This window comes from Aythya marila, assembly GCF_965140915.1.
Source record: "Aythya marila genome assembly, chromosome: 1".
Lineage (NCBI taxonomy): Eukaryota > Metazoa > Chordata > Aves > Anseriformes > Anatidae > Aythya > Aythya marila.
Genome location: NC_139042.1, coordinates 144137334 through 144156505, shown reverse-complemented (window position 1 = coordinate 144156505; position 19172 = coordinate 144137334). Strand labels below are relative to the sequence as shown.

At 35.2% G+C, this 19172-nt stretch overlaps 1 protein-coding gene across 1 annotated transcript in view; it reads left to right on the top strand.

Moving 5' to 3' along the window:
• IPO8 (importin 8) overlaps positions 1-19172 on the top strand; it is a 51304-nt gene that overhangs the window by 14169 nt on the left and 17963 nt on the right. The window contains exons 7-20 of the mRNA XM_082781489.1: positions 684-778; positions 1414-1498; positions 4047-4181; positions 4998-5097; positions 6740-6816; positions 7684-7800; positions 10975-11064; positions 11672-11837; positions 12441-12601; positions 13618-13743; positions 15597-15663; positions 16267-16392; positions 16884-16981; positions 18051-18146. Of these exons, the coding sequence (XP_082637615.1) occupies positions 684-778; positions 1414-1498; positions 4047-4181; positions 4998-5097; positions 6740-6816; positions 7684-7800; positions 10975-11064; positions 11672-11837; positions 12441-12601; positions 13618-13743; positions 15597-15663; positions 16267-16392; positions 16884-16981; positions 18051-18146 (1539 nt within the window). The remainder of the gene's footprint in view (positions 1-683; positions 779-1413; positions 1499-4046; positions 4182-4997; positions 5098-6739; positions 6817-7683; positions 7801-10974; positions 11065-11671; positions 11838-12440; positions 12602-13617; positions 13744-15596; positions 15664-16266; positions 16393-16883; positions 16982-18050; positions 18147-19172) is intronic.

The window sequence follows — 19172 nt, the reverse complement described above, 5'->3', positions numbered from 1 at the left end:
AAAATAGGTGTTGTTCTGACAGAAATGCAGGAGAGTCGTGTAAGCTATCAGAGTTTTGCTGTCTGAGGTAGTATTAATATGTGAATTCCAGTCTAGGATATTTTGGAAGCTTCCAAATATTTTAGCCATTTTATCTCAAGAAGAAAAAGCTCATCACGAATCTATCATTTGTTTCCGTTTCTCTTTTTCTTTCTTCCGTCTTCCACATCTTATGAAGAAAAGATGAAAAAAGTAACTAAATATGTGTGTGTGCACGTGTGTCTGTACAACAACTAGCATTTCTAAAATTTTTTGATATTTATTTCACAAGTGTAACGTTGCAATGCAAAAACTATTAAAAAATATGGTTAGGTTATATAAATTTGGAGCAGCAGTGTTAATTTTGCTTAATTTTTAAGCAAAAGTGCACACTACTGTGTTATCCAAGTATATATGAGAGCTTAATTTTTTTAAACGTGCGTAATTTTGAAAATTGAAGTACAGGTATAATACAGTTATTGCACATACACAGTTTATATTGGCCAAATAAGGTATTTTTAAGTTTCTGAATATTATATAACTGTTAACAGAACAAAAGCTTTAGTCAATGCTGTGACTTTGTATTAGCTTACTGGGTAAGGAATGTGTAAAACATTATTTTTCTCTCAACACTACACAGAGCTAATACATGTATTTATTTATAGGAGACTTTGCAAATTGATGAAGATGATAGACCAGAGTTGGTGTGGTGGAAATGCAAGAAGTGGGCATTACATATTGTAGCTCGTCTTTTTGAACGGTAACAGACTAATTAAAAACTCAGTTGGGTTTACAAATCTTGTTAACATTGCTTATAGTACTGTTAGACAAGACAGTGGAGTTGATTTTAGCAATTGATTTAACGTGTTCACCAAAGAGATGTTTCTGCTGCTGTTCTTCACCTTGCACTGACACATCCAATGGTTTGAGGTTTTAGTGAGATAATTTGGCTTTCTAAGCCAGCAGGAAACTAGCCAGAAAAAGTGTATACATACATATATATATATATGTGTGTGTATAATATAGATAGATAGACAGATACTGTTTTTTACTGCATTCAGCTACAACTGCGTGTATTCTTGAATAAGAAGACAGAGAAAGATTTGAAAAGAAGTCCAAAAACATGGAAGTTGTAGAGCTTATGACAAAAATGCTTCTATATTTACTTGACTATAATATTGTACCATCTGAGAATCTAAGAAAAGAAAAGGGAAGTGAGGCATTATATGAGGAAACATTAAGTGAGGAAATAATGACTTAGTAGGGTATCTGTGGAAAAGGATTTGTTGGGGATGGGAGGCTACTCAGAGTCCTTGGTGTTGTAGAAAGTACTGTGTTTCCTTGACACAGAATACTCTTCAGGATGTAAATATCTGTCTTCTCTTTGTTTTAAAGGTATGGAAGTCCGGGAAATGTAACGAAAGAATACTTTGAATTCTCAGAGTTTTTTTTAAAAACGTATGCTGTGGGCATACAACAGGTAAGCACAATTCATTTGTTTCTGAATTAGATCATTCTGGCTGAATGCGAAGGTATTACTTTTCAATAAGCAGTGTGTTCACAACAAAGTTTGGGAAACAAAACTGAGCAGAATCAGGCCAATTTTTCATTGTAGTGATTGTGAAATTCTTTAGAACTCGTCTTAGTCCCATACTTTACTGAGGTATAATAACACAAATTTTCAGCAATTCAGAAAAAACCCTGCAGGAAAACTTTCATAAAAGGTGAGTGCTTATAAAACAGTGTTATCATCATGTATAAATATTCTCTGTGTAACTGAGAGAAAAGAAATGATGCATGGGTTTCACATCACAAAGGGATGTATTTTCAGATCAGTCTTTAGAAAGTGATTTTGCAGCAGACATCTTAGGAACACTAGAGCCTGTCCTATTTTATGTTAGGAAGATGTAATCAGATTAGAAGGTGTCTGGAGAATAGCAATAGAAATTACTTTATACACGGTAAGCATATTTTATGAAAACAGGGCATAAATTCACAGTTCACAAGAAAACTGTTTTGTTGGGGAATGCTTAGCATTTATATTTAATGTGGCTTTCTGGAGACAGTTCAGTTTTGGTAAAGTTGCACAGAAGAGAGGCAGTTCCTGTCAGAGGTTTTGCAATTTTTTGCCAGCTTAATAGTGGGCATCTGGGAACGTGGGCTTCCAGACTTCTCCCTGGTTTGGTGGAATGGGTATAGCAATTGGGTGCTTGGAAGCCCGAGCATAGCGGTTCACAAGATCAGAAGTTTCTGGTACAGCTCTTCCAGTTTCTCATCCACCCTGCTATATACTGTATGACTGGGGGTGGTATTTCCCAGGCTTTCAAATTTTCAACTAAATCTCTTGAGTGTCCAGGCTTTTGGACACTCAATACACTCTCCTGCTCATAGAACCATAGAATCTTTAAGGTTGGAAGAAACCTCCAAAAGATGAGGTATCAAAAACCTTACAAAAATCCAGAAAGACTACATCCACCACCACCTTTTTATCCACCAAAAGGTTGACTTCATCATAGAAGGAGATCAGATTACCAAGGCAAGGTTTTCCCCTTATGAACCCATGTTGACTATGCTTGATAATCAAGTCAGATTTAAACTAGCTTTCAAAATACAAGGATTGTCTGTAAAACAAAATGACTTCTCTCAATCCAGTTTGACAAAAGAACAAACAAAACCAGCGAAATAAACAAACAGTTTATCCATCAGTGTATCAACGCTGTGTAAATATGTGAGTGATAAGAACTAAAGGATGGCTTTGGTGAGACTGCAAATATTAAATAAAAAGGTGGGGGAAGCAATCTAATATAAATTCTGAGCTCTTTGCGATGATTAATTTCTGAGTGGAGAAATAGCCTTCCATGGGCAGCTGTCATTTGCGATAGTTAAAGCTTATGTCTGATGAAAGACTAGGAAATGTAGCAGAGAACCGTCTAGCTTGGAAGATAAATGGTCTAGAAGATCTGCACATTTCTTTCATTTCTCTTCCATAAATGCTGATTTGCCACATTTCACTGCATAGTTAGTATGAATGCTATTGTGAATATGACATTACTAAGCTTTTGTTACTTATTTATCAGTTGTTCTAGTTGTTCTTGTTGCTAGAGTTCATATGAAATATGGACAATCTTTGCCCAAGGAGATTATTGTAAAAAAGACTACGTCAGACCTAGTACCCTTAAGGGAAGGAATTGCGTTCAAAATAAGATTTATTGTAATGTTGTTGTTGTTGTAAAGAATTCTGAAGTAGAGTTGTCCTTCTGAAAACATGATTCAAATATTTTGTAGTGCATTTTGCTTGATTTTTATTGTTATTCATGTATGTGCCAAGTCTTTACGCTTACTAACATTCAGTTGTTCATATGCTATTAGTGCAGATTAGTGGCTTTGTACTGTAAGTTTTTCTTAGTAGATCAAGTCTTTATAACAAAGAAGCATTGTGTAATAGAGTTTGTATCATGTAGCATACTATTACTATCTGAGAGTTACAACGGGCAATTGAAGTTAAGGTTTTTGCATCTCTTCCGATTAACTGATTTAGGTGTTAACCTAATTTTCTTTTTTTTGGTTTAGTATTTCTGTTCTTATCACTCTTCTAAAGTCATATGTTTTCTTCAGGGGCCTGTCTGTTACAAATGAACACAGACACCATTCAAAGCCAAACAAAAAAGTTTGAAAATCTCACTGTTCCTTTACTGTATCTATTCCAAATTTTGCTGAGGCCTGTGTAAACTGTGAGTCTGTGAATACTGAAGTATGTCTTTGGTTTACAATCACAGGTGATGACATACATGTATAGTGATCTAGTCTAGTGGCAAAATGTACATAAATGCTTGCATGCTCAGGTCCTTAACGTTTAAATGATTTCTGACTTTTGAGTAAAAGGCCTTACAGCAATTACTAACACTAGAACTTCTGATATAAAACTATTCTGTCCATGCTGGAATTCACTGAAAAGATGCTCTGCATATCCGTGCGTGAGGGCTAATTTTCTGTCTTCGTTTAAAAATATCAATTTGTTATTTCTTTAGGTTCTCTTAAGAATCTTAGACCAATATAGACAAAAAGACTATGTTGCACCACGTGTTCTTCAGCAGACGTTAAACTACCTGAACCAAGGGGTGATACACTCTGTAACATGGAAGCAAATGAAGCCACACATACAGGTCAGTGCATGAAATACAGTCATAAGCACTGCATGTCGTCAGGGTGATAAGTATATGTTTTTTTTTTCAGTTTTAAATGTTTCATAAATCTTTCATGCAGTGATCAACCTCGATGAAAAAACAGCATCCTACACTAATGTGGTTGTTTTTCACAGTATTATGACTAACTTCTATTGCAGATATTGTGAACTCAATTAAAGATATTGTTCCATAAGTTCTTTATTTTGCTGAATTCTGCCAGGAAGTCCTAATGTTCTGGCTTTTATTTGTTATTAACGTTGAGAAATGACTATAAGTTTGGAAATTAATAATTGATTGCAGTGCAAAGACAGTCACCAAAGAGAACATCAACTATGAGGAACTGAACTCTGTTTTAAGAGCGTGTTTTGTAAATATATGTAAAAACAAGTGAAAAGTGATTTTCATACTTTTTTTCATGTTGTAAGCTACACTGCTGTAGTCAGTTAATCTTATGAATGTTATGGGAAGGATGCTGAAACACAGTCTCTTACTAGATGTTGCACTGGTGCGAGCCTTCTGTAGAAGTGTTCTGCTATTCACAGACTATGTCCTGAAGTACATTTTGTGTGGTGCTGGATTATTATAAAGCTGGATTATATAATTACTTCTGTCTTATGTCTGCTGCAAAAGGAAAGTATGTGTATTGCAAGTTTATTTCTGTTAACCAAAATAAAAGAGTAAGATAATTTTACTCTTCGAAAAAATAGTTCTATTAAGCTAGTGCACAATGGAGGGAAGCTATACTACAATTTGATTTTCTATGTACTTATGTGTATTTTACTCCTCTAATATTAGAGTATAACAGAAGAGGTGATATTCTCCCTAATGTGCTACAAAGACGAGGATGAAGAGCTCTGGCAAGAGGATCCATATGAATATATCCGCATGAAATTTGGTAACTGTTTTTAGTTAGAATTTATTTTCTGCTTTCATCACAATTGTACACCATAGTCCCAAATATACCACGGCCACTGTAATATTTTTGTCTTCACCAGTGTCCTGAACAGTAGGAAGAAGAGATTTTTTTTCTTAAATCTCATGAATCTGTAACTAAGAGGAAGGCAGATCAAATGAGTTCTAGCCATTTGGTTGGTGCTCTTAAACTAGTTCACTTGACGTTCTTGACACTCATTTGACACATTCACTTGACATTCATAACACATCTTCTTCTACTTCAGTTTTGCTCAGTGCAGCCCAACAGATTGGCTTGCTCACCTTTTAATGCCAGTTTCAGAATCCTGAATGGGAGATGTTAACAGCTGTCTGCAACTTCTTGCAGCTCACACTTTGACCAGAAGAGGCCTGACTTGCTCTTTCTTTACTGAAAATTGTTCATGTTTTCCCTATCTCTTGCCAATTGTTATCACTAAATTGTAAAACAATTAGATACAAGTGTTCTTTCAAAATACTTAGTGAAAAATCTTGGACTAAATAATTCGTATTAAAAGAGTTACCTCATTGCTTTAAAAATATAGCAATTTTAGCTGGAAAATTCCAGTAAGCCAGGCACCACAGAGACATCTATCATTTGGAAATTTTTAATTAGTTGCCTTCTGGTTAGCATATGTAAGAACAGAATATAAAAGATCCTAGAATACTTTAAAAAATAAAATACACAAAAAAAGTTATTATATAGAAAATGGATCATGATACAGCGCTGATCACTGGGGTAAAGATATGTAGCTGATTTTTGGTATCTAAATTCAGTTCTTTCTTTGTAAGCAGTGAAGCCTTTTTAAATCTGTGACTGAGAGTTAAATACAGATTTGAATTGTATTGTGGAAGGTAGGAAAATAAAAGCATGAAAGTACATTTACTTTAAATTTTGTGAGAAGCATTTGGATTTGGAACAAGAATTCCAGTAGTCTGGTAGTATTTCTTAATCATGATTTATCTTTAAAATCTCAGGAAAGTTAATGTGTAATTTCAACCACGTTTTAAGATTACTTTTCTAGACCTTTTATTTAATTAAATCTGCGTAGGGATGTTTGGATTAGAACATGTTTGGCAGCACAGATTATTTTTTTTCAATACATAAATTATATTTTCAATATGATTAAAAGAGGTTTACTTGTAATGGAAGAAGTTAAAAAGCTTCAACTTTCAGCAGATTTAAAACTACTCCCAGATCCAAGTATTTTTTACATTCAGAGTTCCCATGAGGTTTTAATAAAATCAAGTCAAAATTATGTACATATGGTATGCAGATGGCACTGGAATGCATTGTTGTTCTTCCTATAGTGGTTTTAATTTAAAAAAAAAAAAAAAAGGCACAGAATTTCTCATCTCTTAAACACATGGTCTCAAAAGAATTAATGAATAAATAATGCATTCTTAATAAAGAGAGTGATGAGTGCTTAGTAGACTAGGAAGGCAAGAAGTAAAGGCCTTTATAGGTGACATGAGCTTGGGTCTGACTCTTTAACCATGAAGTGAAGACAGCCATGAGTAGTTTTGTGTCCCGCAAACTCAAGCCACTTTATCAAAATTTAATTATGTTGTATTCAGAAAGTGAGTTTATTTCTTTTTATTGTTAGATGTATTTGAAGATTATGCATCCACTACAACAGCAGCACAGAATCTTCTTTATACAGCAGCAAAGAAGAGAAAAGAGGTATGGCACTAGTGTTTTTTAATTTTTATTTGAAGTTTTCTTTAAAATGTTATTTTCACTTAAAATTGAAGGTGGTACAAGAAGCTAATCTTGAAAAATCTACTTGCTGATACATAATCGAACTCTTTCCTGGCCGAGTGCTATGAATTTGGGGAGAATTAAAATATGTATTAATAAAAAATAAATTATTTCCTCTTGTAGATGTAAAATTAGCCTGCTAGATAAAAACTGAGTCAGAGAATAGACGTAGTGATACTTTTCTCAAGCCTCTGTTATGGCTGTTCAGAGCTTCTCAAATTGTAGCAGGAGGAAAAGTGAATCTGATCCTCGTTAATTTTCACTGATGCAACTTAAAATCCTGTTGACAACGATGAAATCAGGAAGAATGAAATTAATTTCATACAGCTGCTCTTTAAATAAGGGCATAACTTTTCTGTGGACGCTTTTCTTTCTATACTTAACACTGATATAAGCAAAAAAAAAAAAAAAAAAAAAAAAGGATTCAACCTAGCCCTGGAAAGCATGCATGTTTGCTAAAACAACTATGAAATACTGTTTGAGTCTCTTTTCTCCTTGCCTTTTTTGATTTGCGTCAAAACAACAAAAATACCTTATTTGCAATTACTAATATGACATTTCAGATAAACTATTTTGCCAAGTTTGGGTGAAAAGCTGGAACATGAAGCTTCTAAATTTTAAATATGGAAAGATGCTACATATAGTACTACAGTACCTTCCAGTTACTTTGGTCAGGATAAGATTTCTTCTTGTAAAAGTCATGACTTCTTTAAACTTCAACGATGCTATTGAAATAATTTGATTTATATACCTCACTGACAAAAGGAGATTGTTTTTTGTCTTGTGAAGGTATTACCAAAAATGATGGCATATTGCTACCAGATTCTGACAGAGCCAAACATTGATCCAAGGAAAAAAGATGGAGCTTTGCATGTTATAGGATCCCTAGCAGATATTTTACTGAAGGTAAGTGGGTAAGGAAGTCAAATAGGTTTATATTTATAATTCTTATTATGAACTCCCTTTTCCAATGGAATATGTTAGCTTATTAAAGTATGGTTAGTTCATAACCACATTAATGAAGTCAGTGGAGAGATTGCACTGTGCGATAATCTTAGGGTTTGTTTCTTTAAAAATATTGACATTCTTTCCTTTTTTTTTATGTTCCCATCTTATTCTGATTTTTGTTCTCAAGTTTCTCCAAAGCTCTGCTTGTTTGCTGCTGCACCATCCCTTGTTCCTCTCATGCTTTACTAGTAAAATGGAAGGGCTTTAAAAAAAACAAGTATACGTTCCACCAGTAACGTTGCTTATGATTCTTCATCGAAATCCCGAACAGCTTGCACTATTGTGGGCTTCTGCTGGTTCCAGAAAAATGTTTACTTAACATGTAAGAATGTTTCGTCTAGCTTTATAGCCTTTAGACCCTAAAATACATTACTCTAAGTCTCATCTCATCAGCCCGTTGGGAGTTTTGCAAATAAGTGCAAAGAGTACAGGGTTTCTATCCTTCCTCCATGTTTTATACACAGTATCTTTACAATTTGAGGTTTTTCTCCCGAATTTGAACGCACATTTAACCCACAATGTTGCTAATATTGTAGTTACGGTTTCCCTTACATTTTGGTAGACCTTGGAGTCCAAGTACTCCTTGCCCTCTCTCCATGTCAAGACTAACTGCCAAAAAGTTACAACTTTTAGAATGAAAATGGGGGTCTTGTGCTGGAGGCTTCCTTTCCGAGTATGCAAAAATTTATTTTATGTGAGTTGTCTCTCTGTGCAGGATGTTTCTTCATTCATAGCCTTGCATTCAATGAGGCTGAATGCTGGGTGCTGCACTTGGGTCATAACAACCACATGCAACAGTAGATGCTTGCAGATGAGTGGCTCCAAAGTTACCCAGCAAAAAAAAGGATCTGGAGGTGCTGGTCAGCAGCTGGCTAAATAAGTGCTTGAGAATGCCAGCGGCATCCTGGCCTGCATCTGATATAATGTGGCCAGCAGGGGTAGGGAAGTTACTGTCCCTCTGTACTCACCACTAGTGAGACCGCACCTCAAATACTGTCTTCAGTTTTGGGCCCCTCATTGCAAGAAGGTTATTGAGTTGTTGGAACATCTTCAGAGAAGAGAGCAACAAAGCTGGTGAAGGGCCTAGAAAATAAGAGCTTCAAGGAGTGGCTGAGGGAATTGAGGCTGTTCAGTCTGGAGAACAGGAGGCTGAAGGGAGACCTTGTTGCTCTCTACAAGTACCTGAAAGGAGGCTGTGGGGATGTGGGAGTCGATCTCTTTTCTCAGGTGTCAAGCGATAGGATATGAGGAAATGGCCTCAAGTTGTGCTTTGGGAGGTTTAGGTTGGATATCACGAAGAATTTCTTCAGAGAAAGGGTTGTTAGGCATTGGAACAGGTTGCCCAGGGAAGTGGTAGAATCCCCATCCCTGCAGATATTAAAGAAATGTGTGACTGTGGTGCTTGGGTACATGGTTAGGTGGTGGACTTGATAGCATTAGGTGACGGTTGGACCTGACAATCTTTAAGAGTATTTTCTAACCTAAATGAATCTGTAGTTCTATGATTCATGTTGCAAGGAACATTTTGCCAACATACACCTGTCTGATCCAAAATCCTGAAACATCAATAACTTTTGCAAAATTTTTGTAGATACAGTGGATTATAAACACTCTTCCTCATGTTGGAATATCACAGTGAAAGAGGAGGATATTCTCTGTGCTGTGGAAAACCTTTCATATTGAAGGGGGTTTCATTTATCTCTGTTTTGAGGAAAATAAAGGATTTATTCCACTATACTGCTGGTATTTGAAATTTTCAGTCATGAAACTTAAAGTTACAACATATTTTATAAAAGAGTAGTAATCCCCAAACACTGCAGTCTCCTCTCTACTCTGAATTTCTTGTGTTTGGCATTTAGCAGATGGAAGAATTCCACAAACTGTTTCTGCATAAAACACTTGATTTGTAAGTGTCTTCTGGCTGATGAGTTGACTGAGATATAGATTGTAAGTAGCTCATAGACACGATGACCCTGACTTACCCACATGGATCTGTCCACAGGCACTCCAGTTCAGAGCATGCAAGCCTCTGACCTGTGTACACCTGTGTTTTCCCTTCTCTGTGTTTTTTTACTCTCCTTAGTTCTTCATCTGCCTCTCTGAAGGTTTGGGAAACTATGTGGGGAAAAATGATGAATGGATTAGTGAAGTAGGAGTCTGATCAGTTAAGATATATTTTGTATTGTATATTCCCTTTCCTCACTTCTCACCTTAGCCACTCAACCATTCCTTTAGGTCGTAACACAGTCCCCAGCATAGATCTTTTCTCATCTGCTGAGACTATAGGTCGTAGGAAAGACCCCAGTGTCTGTGCTGGTGGTTCTGGCTTTCTGTAAATGTCTTTTGATTCGTCAAATTTGGAATATTGAAGAATCATTGAATATCCCTCTCCTGCCAAAGAGATTTCTTTCACAAAATACTTATTTTTTTCCATTGATAACAACATTATTAGCAACATTAGTAAACATATAAAATGATGTGAGTTGTGAGCATGTAAAAGAATCAGCTTTAATGTTTATAGTAATGACAGGTCATTTGATACTCAAATCTATTTCATGCTAAGCTTTCATTTATCTTAGGCTATGTGTGTACTTCTTTGCAGGAAGACTCAGGAGGGGGTGGAGGGGGTACACGGTTCTTTATCCTAACTAATTTTTAGGAATACAAGTCAGCTGGAACTAGTGTTTTAGAAACAAAGAAAATTCCAGGTATAAGTAAATATACCTATATAGGTATATACCAGGTATAGGTAAAATAAATAAATAAATACATAAATAAATAAATAAAAATCAGGTATATTGTAAACAATAGGGTAGAGTTGAATATTATATGTATGATTTTTTTTTTTTTTTTTTTTTTTACTAAAATGGCTTTGAGCTTGCAACGCTCATTGGGTTTGCTCAGTTCCAGACACAAGATTCAGATCTCTTCATGAGACAGAGTATATCTGTATTACTTGGACAAATAATTGCATTTTTCCATGGACTTCAAGATAGTTAAAATGGATTGCTAGCTAAAATGGAATAAATAAAATGAATGGTCTCAAAAATTAATTTTTATTTTCACCAACAGAAGACTGTATTCAAGGATCAAATGGAGCTGATGTTACAGAACCATGTATTTCCTTTGTTCATGTCAAACCTGGGGTACCTCAGAGCTAGAGTAAGTTCACCAATTATATCAATTTCAGTATTTGGCATGATTCTTTCCTTCGCAGTTTAACTTCCTTCTGAGTGTCAATGAAAGAAATAAAGCAAATACATAGTAGAATTTGTAATAACTATCTTGTACAGTAATTTTTCAGCATTTTTATTTTAAAAATGGTTTGTCACTTAAATGAATTGATGAAAGATCTGTTACATTATTGTTTACTACCTCAGTCAGACAGGAGAATCTGAACAGTGGTTGTGACCATTTTTCATTAGCAGATCTCAATAACTAGAGGTGTTGGACAGCTGTGAAGAATAGGTAGGATTTCCACAGAGTAGGTAATGAGACTTTGAATGTAGTGTGAACAACATTCAATTGTCCTTATGAGTCATAAACAAACAGTTAATTTTCTTCAAATTCTTTTCTGATTTTTTTTTGTCCTCAGGAGGACCAAAACTGTGAATACCGATTATGTGCATACTGGATTTATTGGAGTTTGAGGAAGGAAAATACAAAACTCTTGAGTGCAAAAACTGTGTCACATGTTATTGCATGAACACACTGTAATCAAGAAAAAAAATAGCCCTAAGTTGCTTTTTTTTTCTTTTTTTTCATGCAGTCCTGTTGGGTACTTCATTCATTCAGTGCTTTGAAGTTTCACAATGAGCTGAACTTGAGGAATGCAGTAGAGTTGGCAAAGAAGAGCCTGATTGATGATAAGGAAATGCCTGTTAAAGTAGAAGCTGCTATAGCTCTTCAGATGTTAATAAGCAATCAGGAGCAAGGTATGCTACAGTGATTCATCAGTTGTATATACTGATTTATTTATTTATTGGTAGAGATGAGGAGGTTTGCACAGATTTATCTGAACATTTCTGCCATTTAATGACAGATTTCAGAATACTTTATCACCTTTTGACAGCTTCACTCACTCATTAGATACTGTATACATTGCAGATTCTGACTTCAAGTTTTATGGAACGTTTCTTGCACAAGAGTCAGTATCAACATTTTTCATTTAAAAAAGTAAATAATCTGTCTTTGTTTTTGTTTAATGAAGAGAAATAGTGTGTATGCTTAAGGATTAATTCCACCCATGTATGAGGGCATGTATTCCCCTAAAACAGTGGATACATGTATTTTTTGTAAATGGCTTTTCTTTACTGAGATGAATGACATGGTGGTGAATGTACATTTTATTTACTTAGTCTATTACTTACAGGCTGTAAAAGTGTCGTGGGTAGGTTTTTTTGTGCATGTATATGTGAATTAAACTTTTAAAAAATATTTCATGTAAGAGTAGCCAGTTAACTAGTAGTTTTCAGCTATTATGTCTTTATGTTCAAGGATAGTTAATTCCACCTAATTTCAATATTATTTTTTTTCAGCCAAGGAATATGTGAAGCCATATGTAAGGCCAGTTATGCAAGAGCTCTTGCACATTGTTAGAGAGACAGAAAATGATGATCTTACTAATGTAATCCAGAAGATGATCTGTGAATACAGCCAGGAAGTAGCTACCATTGCTGTTGACATGACACAACACCTGGTAAGAGACAGTATTAAAATCACAGTCCAGTCACAAGCACATATGTGGTTTGTTAAATATTTTAGGAACTTTATTTGAAGTGCACACTGTTTAAAATAGTCCCTACAGAATTCATCTATAGTATTCATAATACTGTATTTTTTTCCATCTGAAGCATCTTTAAAACCTTTAAGCTTTTCTGAGATACTGAATTTTGTCCATGATGTTAATGAGTCAAGCTCTGACTATTTAACATTTCAAATGTCTTAACATAACCAGACTTCACAAAAAAAAAAAAAAGCCTAGAAAGATGTCCTGGTTTCAGTTAGAACAGAATTAATTTTCTTCCTAGTAGCTGGTGGAATGCTGTGTTTTGGCTTAGGATGAGAAGAGTGCTGATAATACCCCGATGTTTTAATTGTTGCAGAGCAGTGCTTATACCAAGCCAAGGACATCTCAGCTTCTTACTCTGTCCTGCCAACAGGCAGGCTGGGGGTGCAGTAAGAGCTGGGAGGGGACAGACCCAGGACAGGTGACCCAAACTAGCCAAAGGGGTATTCCATAGCATCTGACGTCATGCTAAACAATATATAGGGGTGGATAGCCGGGGGGAGGGGGCCGGACTGCTCGGGGTTAGGCTGGGCATCGGTCAGCGGGTGGTGAGCAATTGCATTGTGCATCACTTGTTTGTACATATTATTATTACTTTCCTATTATCACCATTGTAACATTATTGTTATTATTGTTATTATTATTTTGTTATTATTATTTTCCTGTCTTATTAAACTGTCTTTATCTCAACTCACGGGCTTCGCTTTCCATTTCTCTCCCCCGTCCCAGAGAGGGAGGGGGGAGGGTGAGCGAACGGCTGCGTGGTGTTTAGCTGCCGGCCGGGTTAAACCACGACAAAAGACCTCCAAACTTTCAAAACTAAGTAGCATATTTTTCATCAAAGATGGCTCTCACAGATAGGGCATTGCTGGTTTTGCACTAGCTATCTTGGTTTTGCATGAAATTTTATTTTTTTTTTGTAATAGGCTGAAATATTTGGTAAAGTACTTCAGAGTGAGGAATATGAGGAAGTGGAGGACAAAACAGTTATGGCCATGGGCATCTTGCACACAATTGACACTATCCTGACAGTTGTGGAAGATCACAAGGAGGTGAGATTTTCTTACATACATCTGCTTTCCCTCACGCCTTCCCTTCATGATGACAAGCAGTTCTATGCGTGTGTTGCATCACTTGATGGACGTGAATGTGTATTTACTATAGCAGGATGATGAATTAGTACCAAGTGACCTCTGACAAATCTGAATTTAAAGCCCAGTTTACTTTTATGTTTTCTTAATTTAGCTCTTAAATTTGTAGGGTATTTATATCATGAGGGTAAAATCTTTCGCCCTTACTCTGGTGATCACTTCATTGGACAATTACTCCAGGCTATTAAAATAGATTTTGAGGAGTAATATATTACATAAGTGTGACTTTTTGTAATGGTGACTCATTTTGTTGTTTACCTAGCAGTTTCTTGGATAGAATTCCTAGGAACTGGTCTTTCTGTTGTAATGCAACATATTTCCCCTGCAACATAATTCTTTCCGCTCATAGCACCTGAGCTGGCTGAGGTAGGAAGGAGTTCAGTGACTGACAAAAGGGACAAAGTCTGTCAGTAACTTTGAGCTGAGCTGACATAAAGCACAAAAATGCTTTGTCCTAGATAGCTTCCTTCTGATTTACAATGATAAGGTTTCATTGCAAAAGTGAAATCTTAATATTCTAATTAATGTATTCTAAAATTATAAGCTTCATAGTATTTTCCTACATGACCATTGTGCTCGTTTGAATTTGAAAACATCTTTCATTCCTTTACAAGAACCCCTTACATCTTTTGAAAACTAACATGAAATCTGTTATCACTCTTGATGTTCAGTTTAACTAATCTGAAGTAGATCTTCAGGTTTTACCCTTGGGGCTTGGCGTATTTTGGATATAAATTTAGCAGCTTGTTTTTCAGTTATGTGAAGCACAAACTAAAATACTGTGCAGAATGCTCTTCATCTCTGAATCTTATGTGATTTTAGAAGTGATATAAACGATATATAAATGATATGCAGGGCTGAAAATTCCTTAGAAATTCCTTTCCTTTTCACCATTAACTATGTAGAGTTTAGGGGATGATCATTGTTAAGCCATGTGTCTGAATGTTCTGCCTGAAGGTACATGGATGAATCTGTGATCACATACTTAAGCCCTTTGCTGGAAGAAACCCAGGAAACCTGACATCCTGCAAGATTTTGAGTTTAATTAATGACCAGTGGCAATAACATGAAATGCCTTTATTTGTTGGTTTCACTTAGACTTGCAATGTGGCCATATAAGTCTCCTTGTAGCTTGGTTTCCTTAATAAATGTAATCTCTCTGTCCAACATCGCAAGGCTGAATAAATTATCCTCTCACTTGCTCACCCCAATAATAAATAGCCAGCCACACAGCAGGTTTTGTCTGACTTTAGCACAGTTGTATCCTCCTAAATTCTACACATAGTCCTCTTGCTGGGCCAGTTTTGGGAAGCTCTTTGTAGATCTTAAGCAAAAGCATCTCCTCTTTCTTCCTTTCTTTCAACCCATTTTATTTCAGAGATTTTGGACTGAGGCCATACCTCAAAGACTTGGAGTACAGTGTTAGCATCACCTGTTAGCATTTACTTTATATCCAGAAAGGATGACAGAAACAGTTTTTTATAGGATCTGCAGAATAACTCTCGAATAAGATTTTTTAAAATAAACAAAAATGCTGCAAGTGGCATGTTTTAAAAAGCAATACTGTTTATTGAAAATTTGGGTACTTAAATCAGTGAGACCCTATTTCACAATTTTGTGATCATTAAATCAGAATTTAAAAAGTGATAAAAAAACCTTTTTTGTTTTGAAGAACTTAAACTGAATTAATCAAGTACATTGATCAAATTACTGTCCTACTAAATTTTAAAATAAACTTTGTTTTTTTATTTCAGATAACTCAACAGCTGGAGAGCATCTGTTTACAGATCATTGGCCTTGTTTTGCAGAAACATGTTATAGGTATCTCTTGGAGCTAATTTTCAGAAAAACATTACAGGTTTTTGCATGAAAAATTCTTTAATTGTTACAACCAATACTGTCTTCCTGGACAGAACTTCATCTTTTGTTGTTTTTTTGCTTCTTTAAAAATTCAGAGGATTCAGTTTTCCTTATAGTTACAGCTCTGTGTTAAAGGACAAAATCTGCAATTACTATTTTATGGACTTGGTGTGAAATTAAATTATTTCTTTATCCGTTTCCTGCATTAAACAACTACACAGCTTTGTGCTAAGGCCTTTTAAGAAACAAAAAAAAAAGTCTGAGAAAGTAAAAATATTTTGTAGTAAGTCATTAGAAGCAATGCCTTCAATGCACAGATAATGCATTTTTCTAGTGTGTGTTTATAATAAAAAGCATATAATAAAAAGCAATGTATATTGTTGCAACTGTAGGCTTAAACTAAGGCTCAAAAGAGTCTTGTATTATTTTTATTCATCTTTAAATAATTAGTAATTACTGTCTTCTAGGTGTTATATGACTCAGGGCTTGAGATGCAGATTTCAATATATTTGCAAGCAATCTTTTTTAAAGATTTTTTTTTACAAATTTGTTTCTCCTTTCCAGAGTTTTATGAAGAAATTCTTTCCCTGGCATACAGCTTGACATGCCAGATGATTTCACCTCAAATGTGGCAGCTTTTAGGTGTTCTGTATGAGGTTTTCCAGCAGGATTGCTTTGAATACTTTGCAGGTATCGCAACTTCTATTCTCTTGATGTTTCAACTGTTTGGGAATTCGTCTCCAGAGCCCACCTTACAAAGGTCACTTCCATTTAGTGTTTTGGTATAAAATGATTGTGTACTTTAGTCATGCCCTGACCATCTGTTTAGTGTGGGAGTATAACAGGAGCGTATTTAGCTAGAGAGGCATGTTCAAATCTGTCAGTATGATCAGTTACCGTTGGAGGTCCTGAACTCCAAGAAAGTTGAAATATATAAAGTTAATGGGAAACTACAAATTCCTAAATTAAACCGTTGTTCTGTTCTGTTTCTTCTCCTGAGAATGCGTTGTGCATGGTGCACTTTATGAAGAATTCCGCTAAAGTAGACCTTGCAAAGTTTCAATTTCTAACCATGTCCAAGAATCTGTGCTAATGAATCCCATTACAGGACTACAGCCTCACTGGCTAGCACTTCTAAGGATTAGTTCGCATTTTTTTCTCTTTTTCTCTCTCTTCTGCAGACATGATGCCTCTCTTGCATAATTATGTGACCATTGACACCGATACTTTACTGTCTAATCCAAAGCATTTAGAAATCATTTATGCTATGTGTAAAAAGGTAAGTATTCTGATTCTTACTGTTACGCTTATCACGGGTACCTAATAATCAGATTAAAAGTGACCTGAACATGCCAGGTGGTAGCCAGTCATTTCAGAATGAAATGAAGTTTGGTATCATCTCAGTTCCAAGTAGTCATAGCACCTTCACACTTTCAAGTGACATACTTTTTTTAAAAAAACTGTGCACAAATGTGTGGGAAAAAGTTGCTGTGCTGTTGTTTGCCTTGACTCTCTTCTATGAACAGCTATTTTGGTAAGCAGAGGAATTAATGAAGCCTTATTTCCTTGGGTTGTATATCTTGTGATTGGGTTCTTTAGTTCTCAGCTAAGGTGCAAACTCATTTGAAGTTCTTCCCACATTTTCCGGTTTCCTTTATACAGGTTCTCCCACATATAATAAAGCATTTGTCTGATTTGGGGCATTATTAAGTATTAGGAATCTATCTACTTGCTTATTTTTAAAAGACTTACAAGGATTTAATGTGTTTGTGAATTCTACTTCTTTGTCAAGTTTGATTGACACTAGCTGTAGGGTTGAAACATACTGAGAAGAAACAGTCAGTTTCGTGCATATGTGCATGTACATAGAGTGATTACATACATCTCGTTTTTAATCTGAAACTAGCCTAGAGATAGGACCTCACTTTGCCAGGCTGTTAATCTGCCAGTGTTTATTAGAATTGAAGTCAGAAAATGGAAACAGGATGTGGAAAACATCAATGATTCTTGCAAGTAACATTACCTTTGAAAAAGGGAACGTGATAAAGGACGTATAGAGGATACTAACATTAATAAAGAACAATAGCAATTTCTCCTGAATTTTTAGATTCATTGTTAGTCACCTATCCTGATTTATATCCTGTAGAGATAATTTTTTTTTTATCTTTCTTAATTCATCAGAAAATACTGCATGAATGTATTTACATATATATATGAAAATGTGTATATGTTTTATTTATATATATATATGCCATGTAGAGTTTTGATGTATGCAGGTACAAGAGCACTTGCTTTCATTGTTGACAATGATTAATACTGATAAATTAAATTGCCTTTTTGATTGTTAGGTATTAACAGGAGATGCAGGAGAAGATGCAGAGTGCCACGCAGCCAAACTCCTAGAAGTAATTGTTCTTCAGTGCAAAGGACGGGGTATTGACCAGGTGATACACACGTAACAGGTTTTCTCTTGTACAGGTTTCCAATGCTATGTGTGTGATTCATGAGAAAAGCAATTGGAATTGGAGAACTTGGGGGGAGATGTAAAATGTAGGAATGGGGAGAAATACAGAATTGTGGTTGAGAGAGTAATTACATGAACACAGCTATTGACATATTTTTTTCTTGAAGCCTTGTCCTTTTTATGAACTTGGTCCTTTTTGAACTACACAATGTACTTGTGAATGAAAAACTTAAGTGTAGCTAGATTGTGATTGGCAGGAAAACCATAATTGCAATTTTCTGTAATTGTATACAACACATCTGCAGATTGTGATTTTTTTTTCCTCTTTTTTCTTTTTCCCCCCATATTAAAAGCTAAATTCTGGTCTCACATTTTACATAATACTCCAGCCTCTACATTACTTTGCCATAGCATGTTTGAAGTGTTGTGCAGTGCAATTCGTGGACTTCAATGATTAATTTTCAGTTAATTTCACAAAAAACAATATAACTTTACCATTGTAAATCTGAAGTAATTGAAGATAAAAGTATTCCCTTCCAGATTTTATTTTGAAAAGTAATCTGGAAGGGATTAAAGTGAATTATATGCATTTACATTGAAATAAGGGTGTGGTGGAAGGCTGAAATGAGCACCACAACTCTGGGAATTAAAATAGTTGCACTCTGAACTGAAACTCATAATATACTGAAACATTCATAATGCTTTCCAAATTAATATAAAGCATAAACCCGGGTATTGAAATATATGTAGATGTTTATTTCATTGTGTAGAAATATGTGCATACTTTTAGCTGAATAAACTCACTCATTGCAAACTTCGTAAAGAAATTTATCACTTTACATTTATTAGCAAAACCTTTTTTTCTTGCAGATTTAGGTCCTCTCAGTTTTTAATCCCTGTTCGTTAAGTTGTTGGGTATCTTTATTCAAAGATGAGAAAGTCCCTGAGTTCTTTTCAAAACCTTTTATTCACACCAAAACAAATTCTGCCCAGATAGCTCCAAATA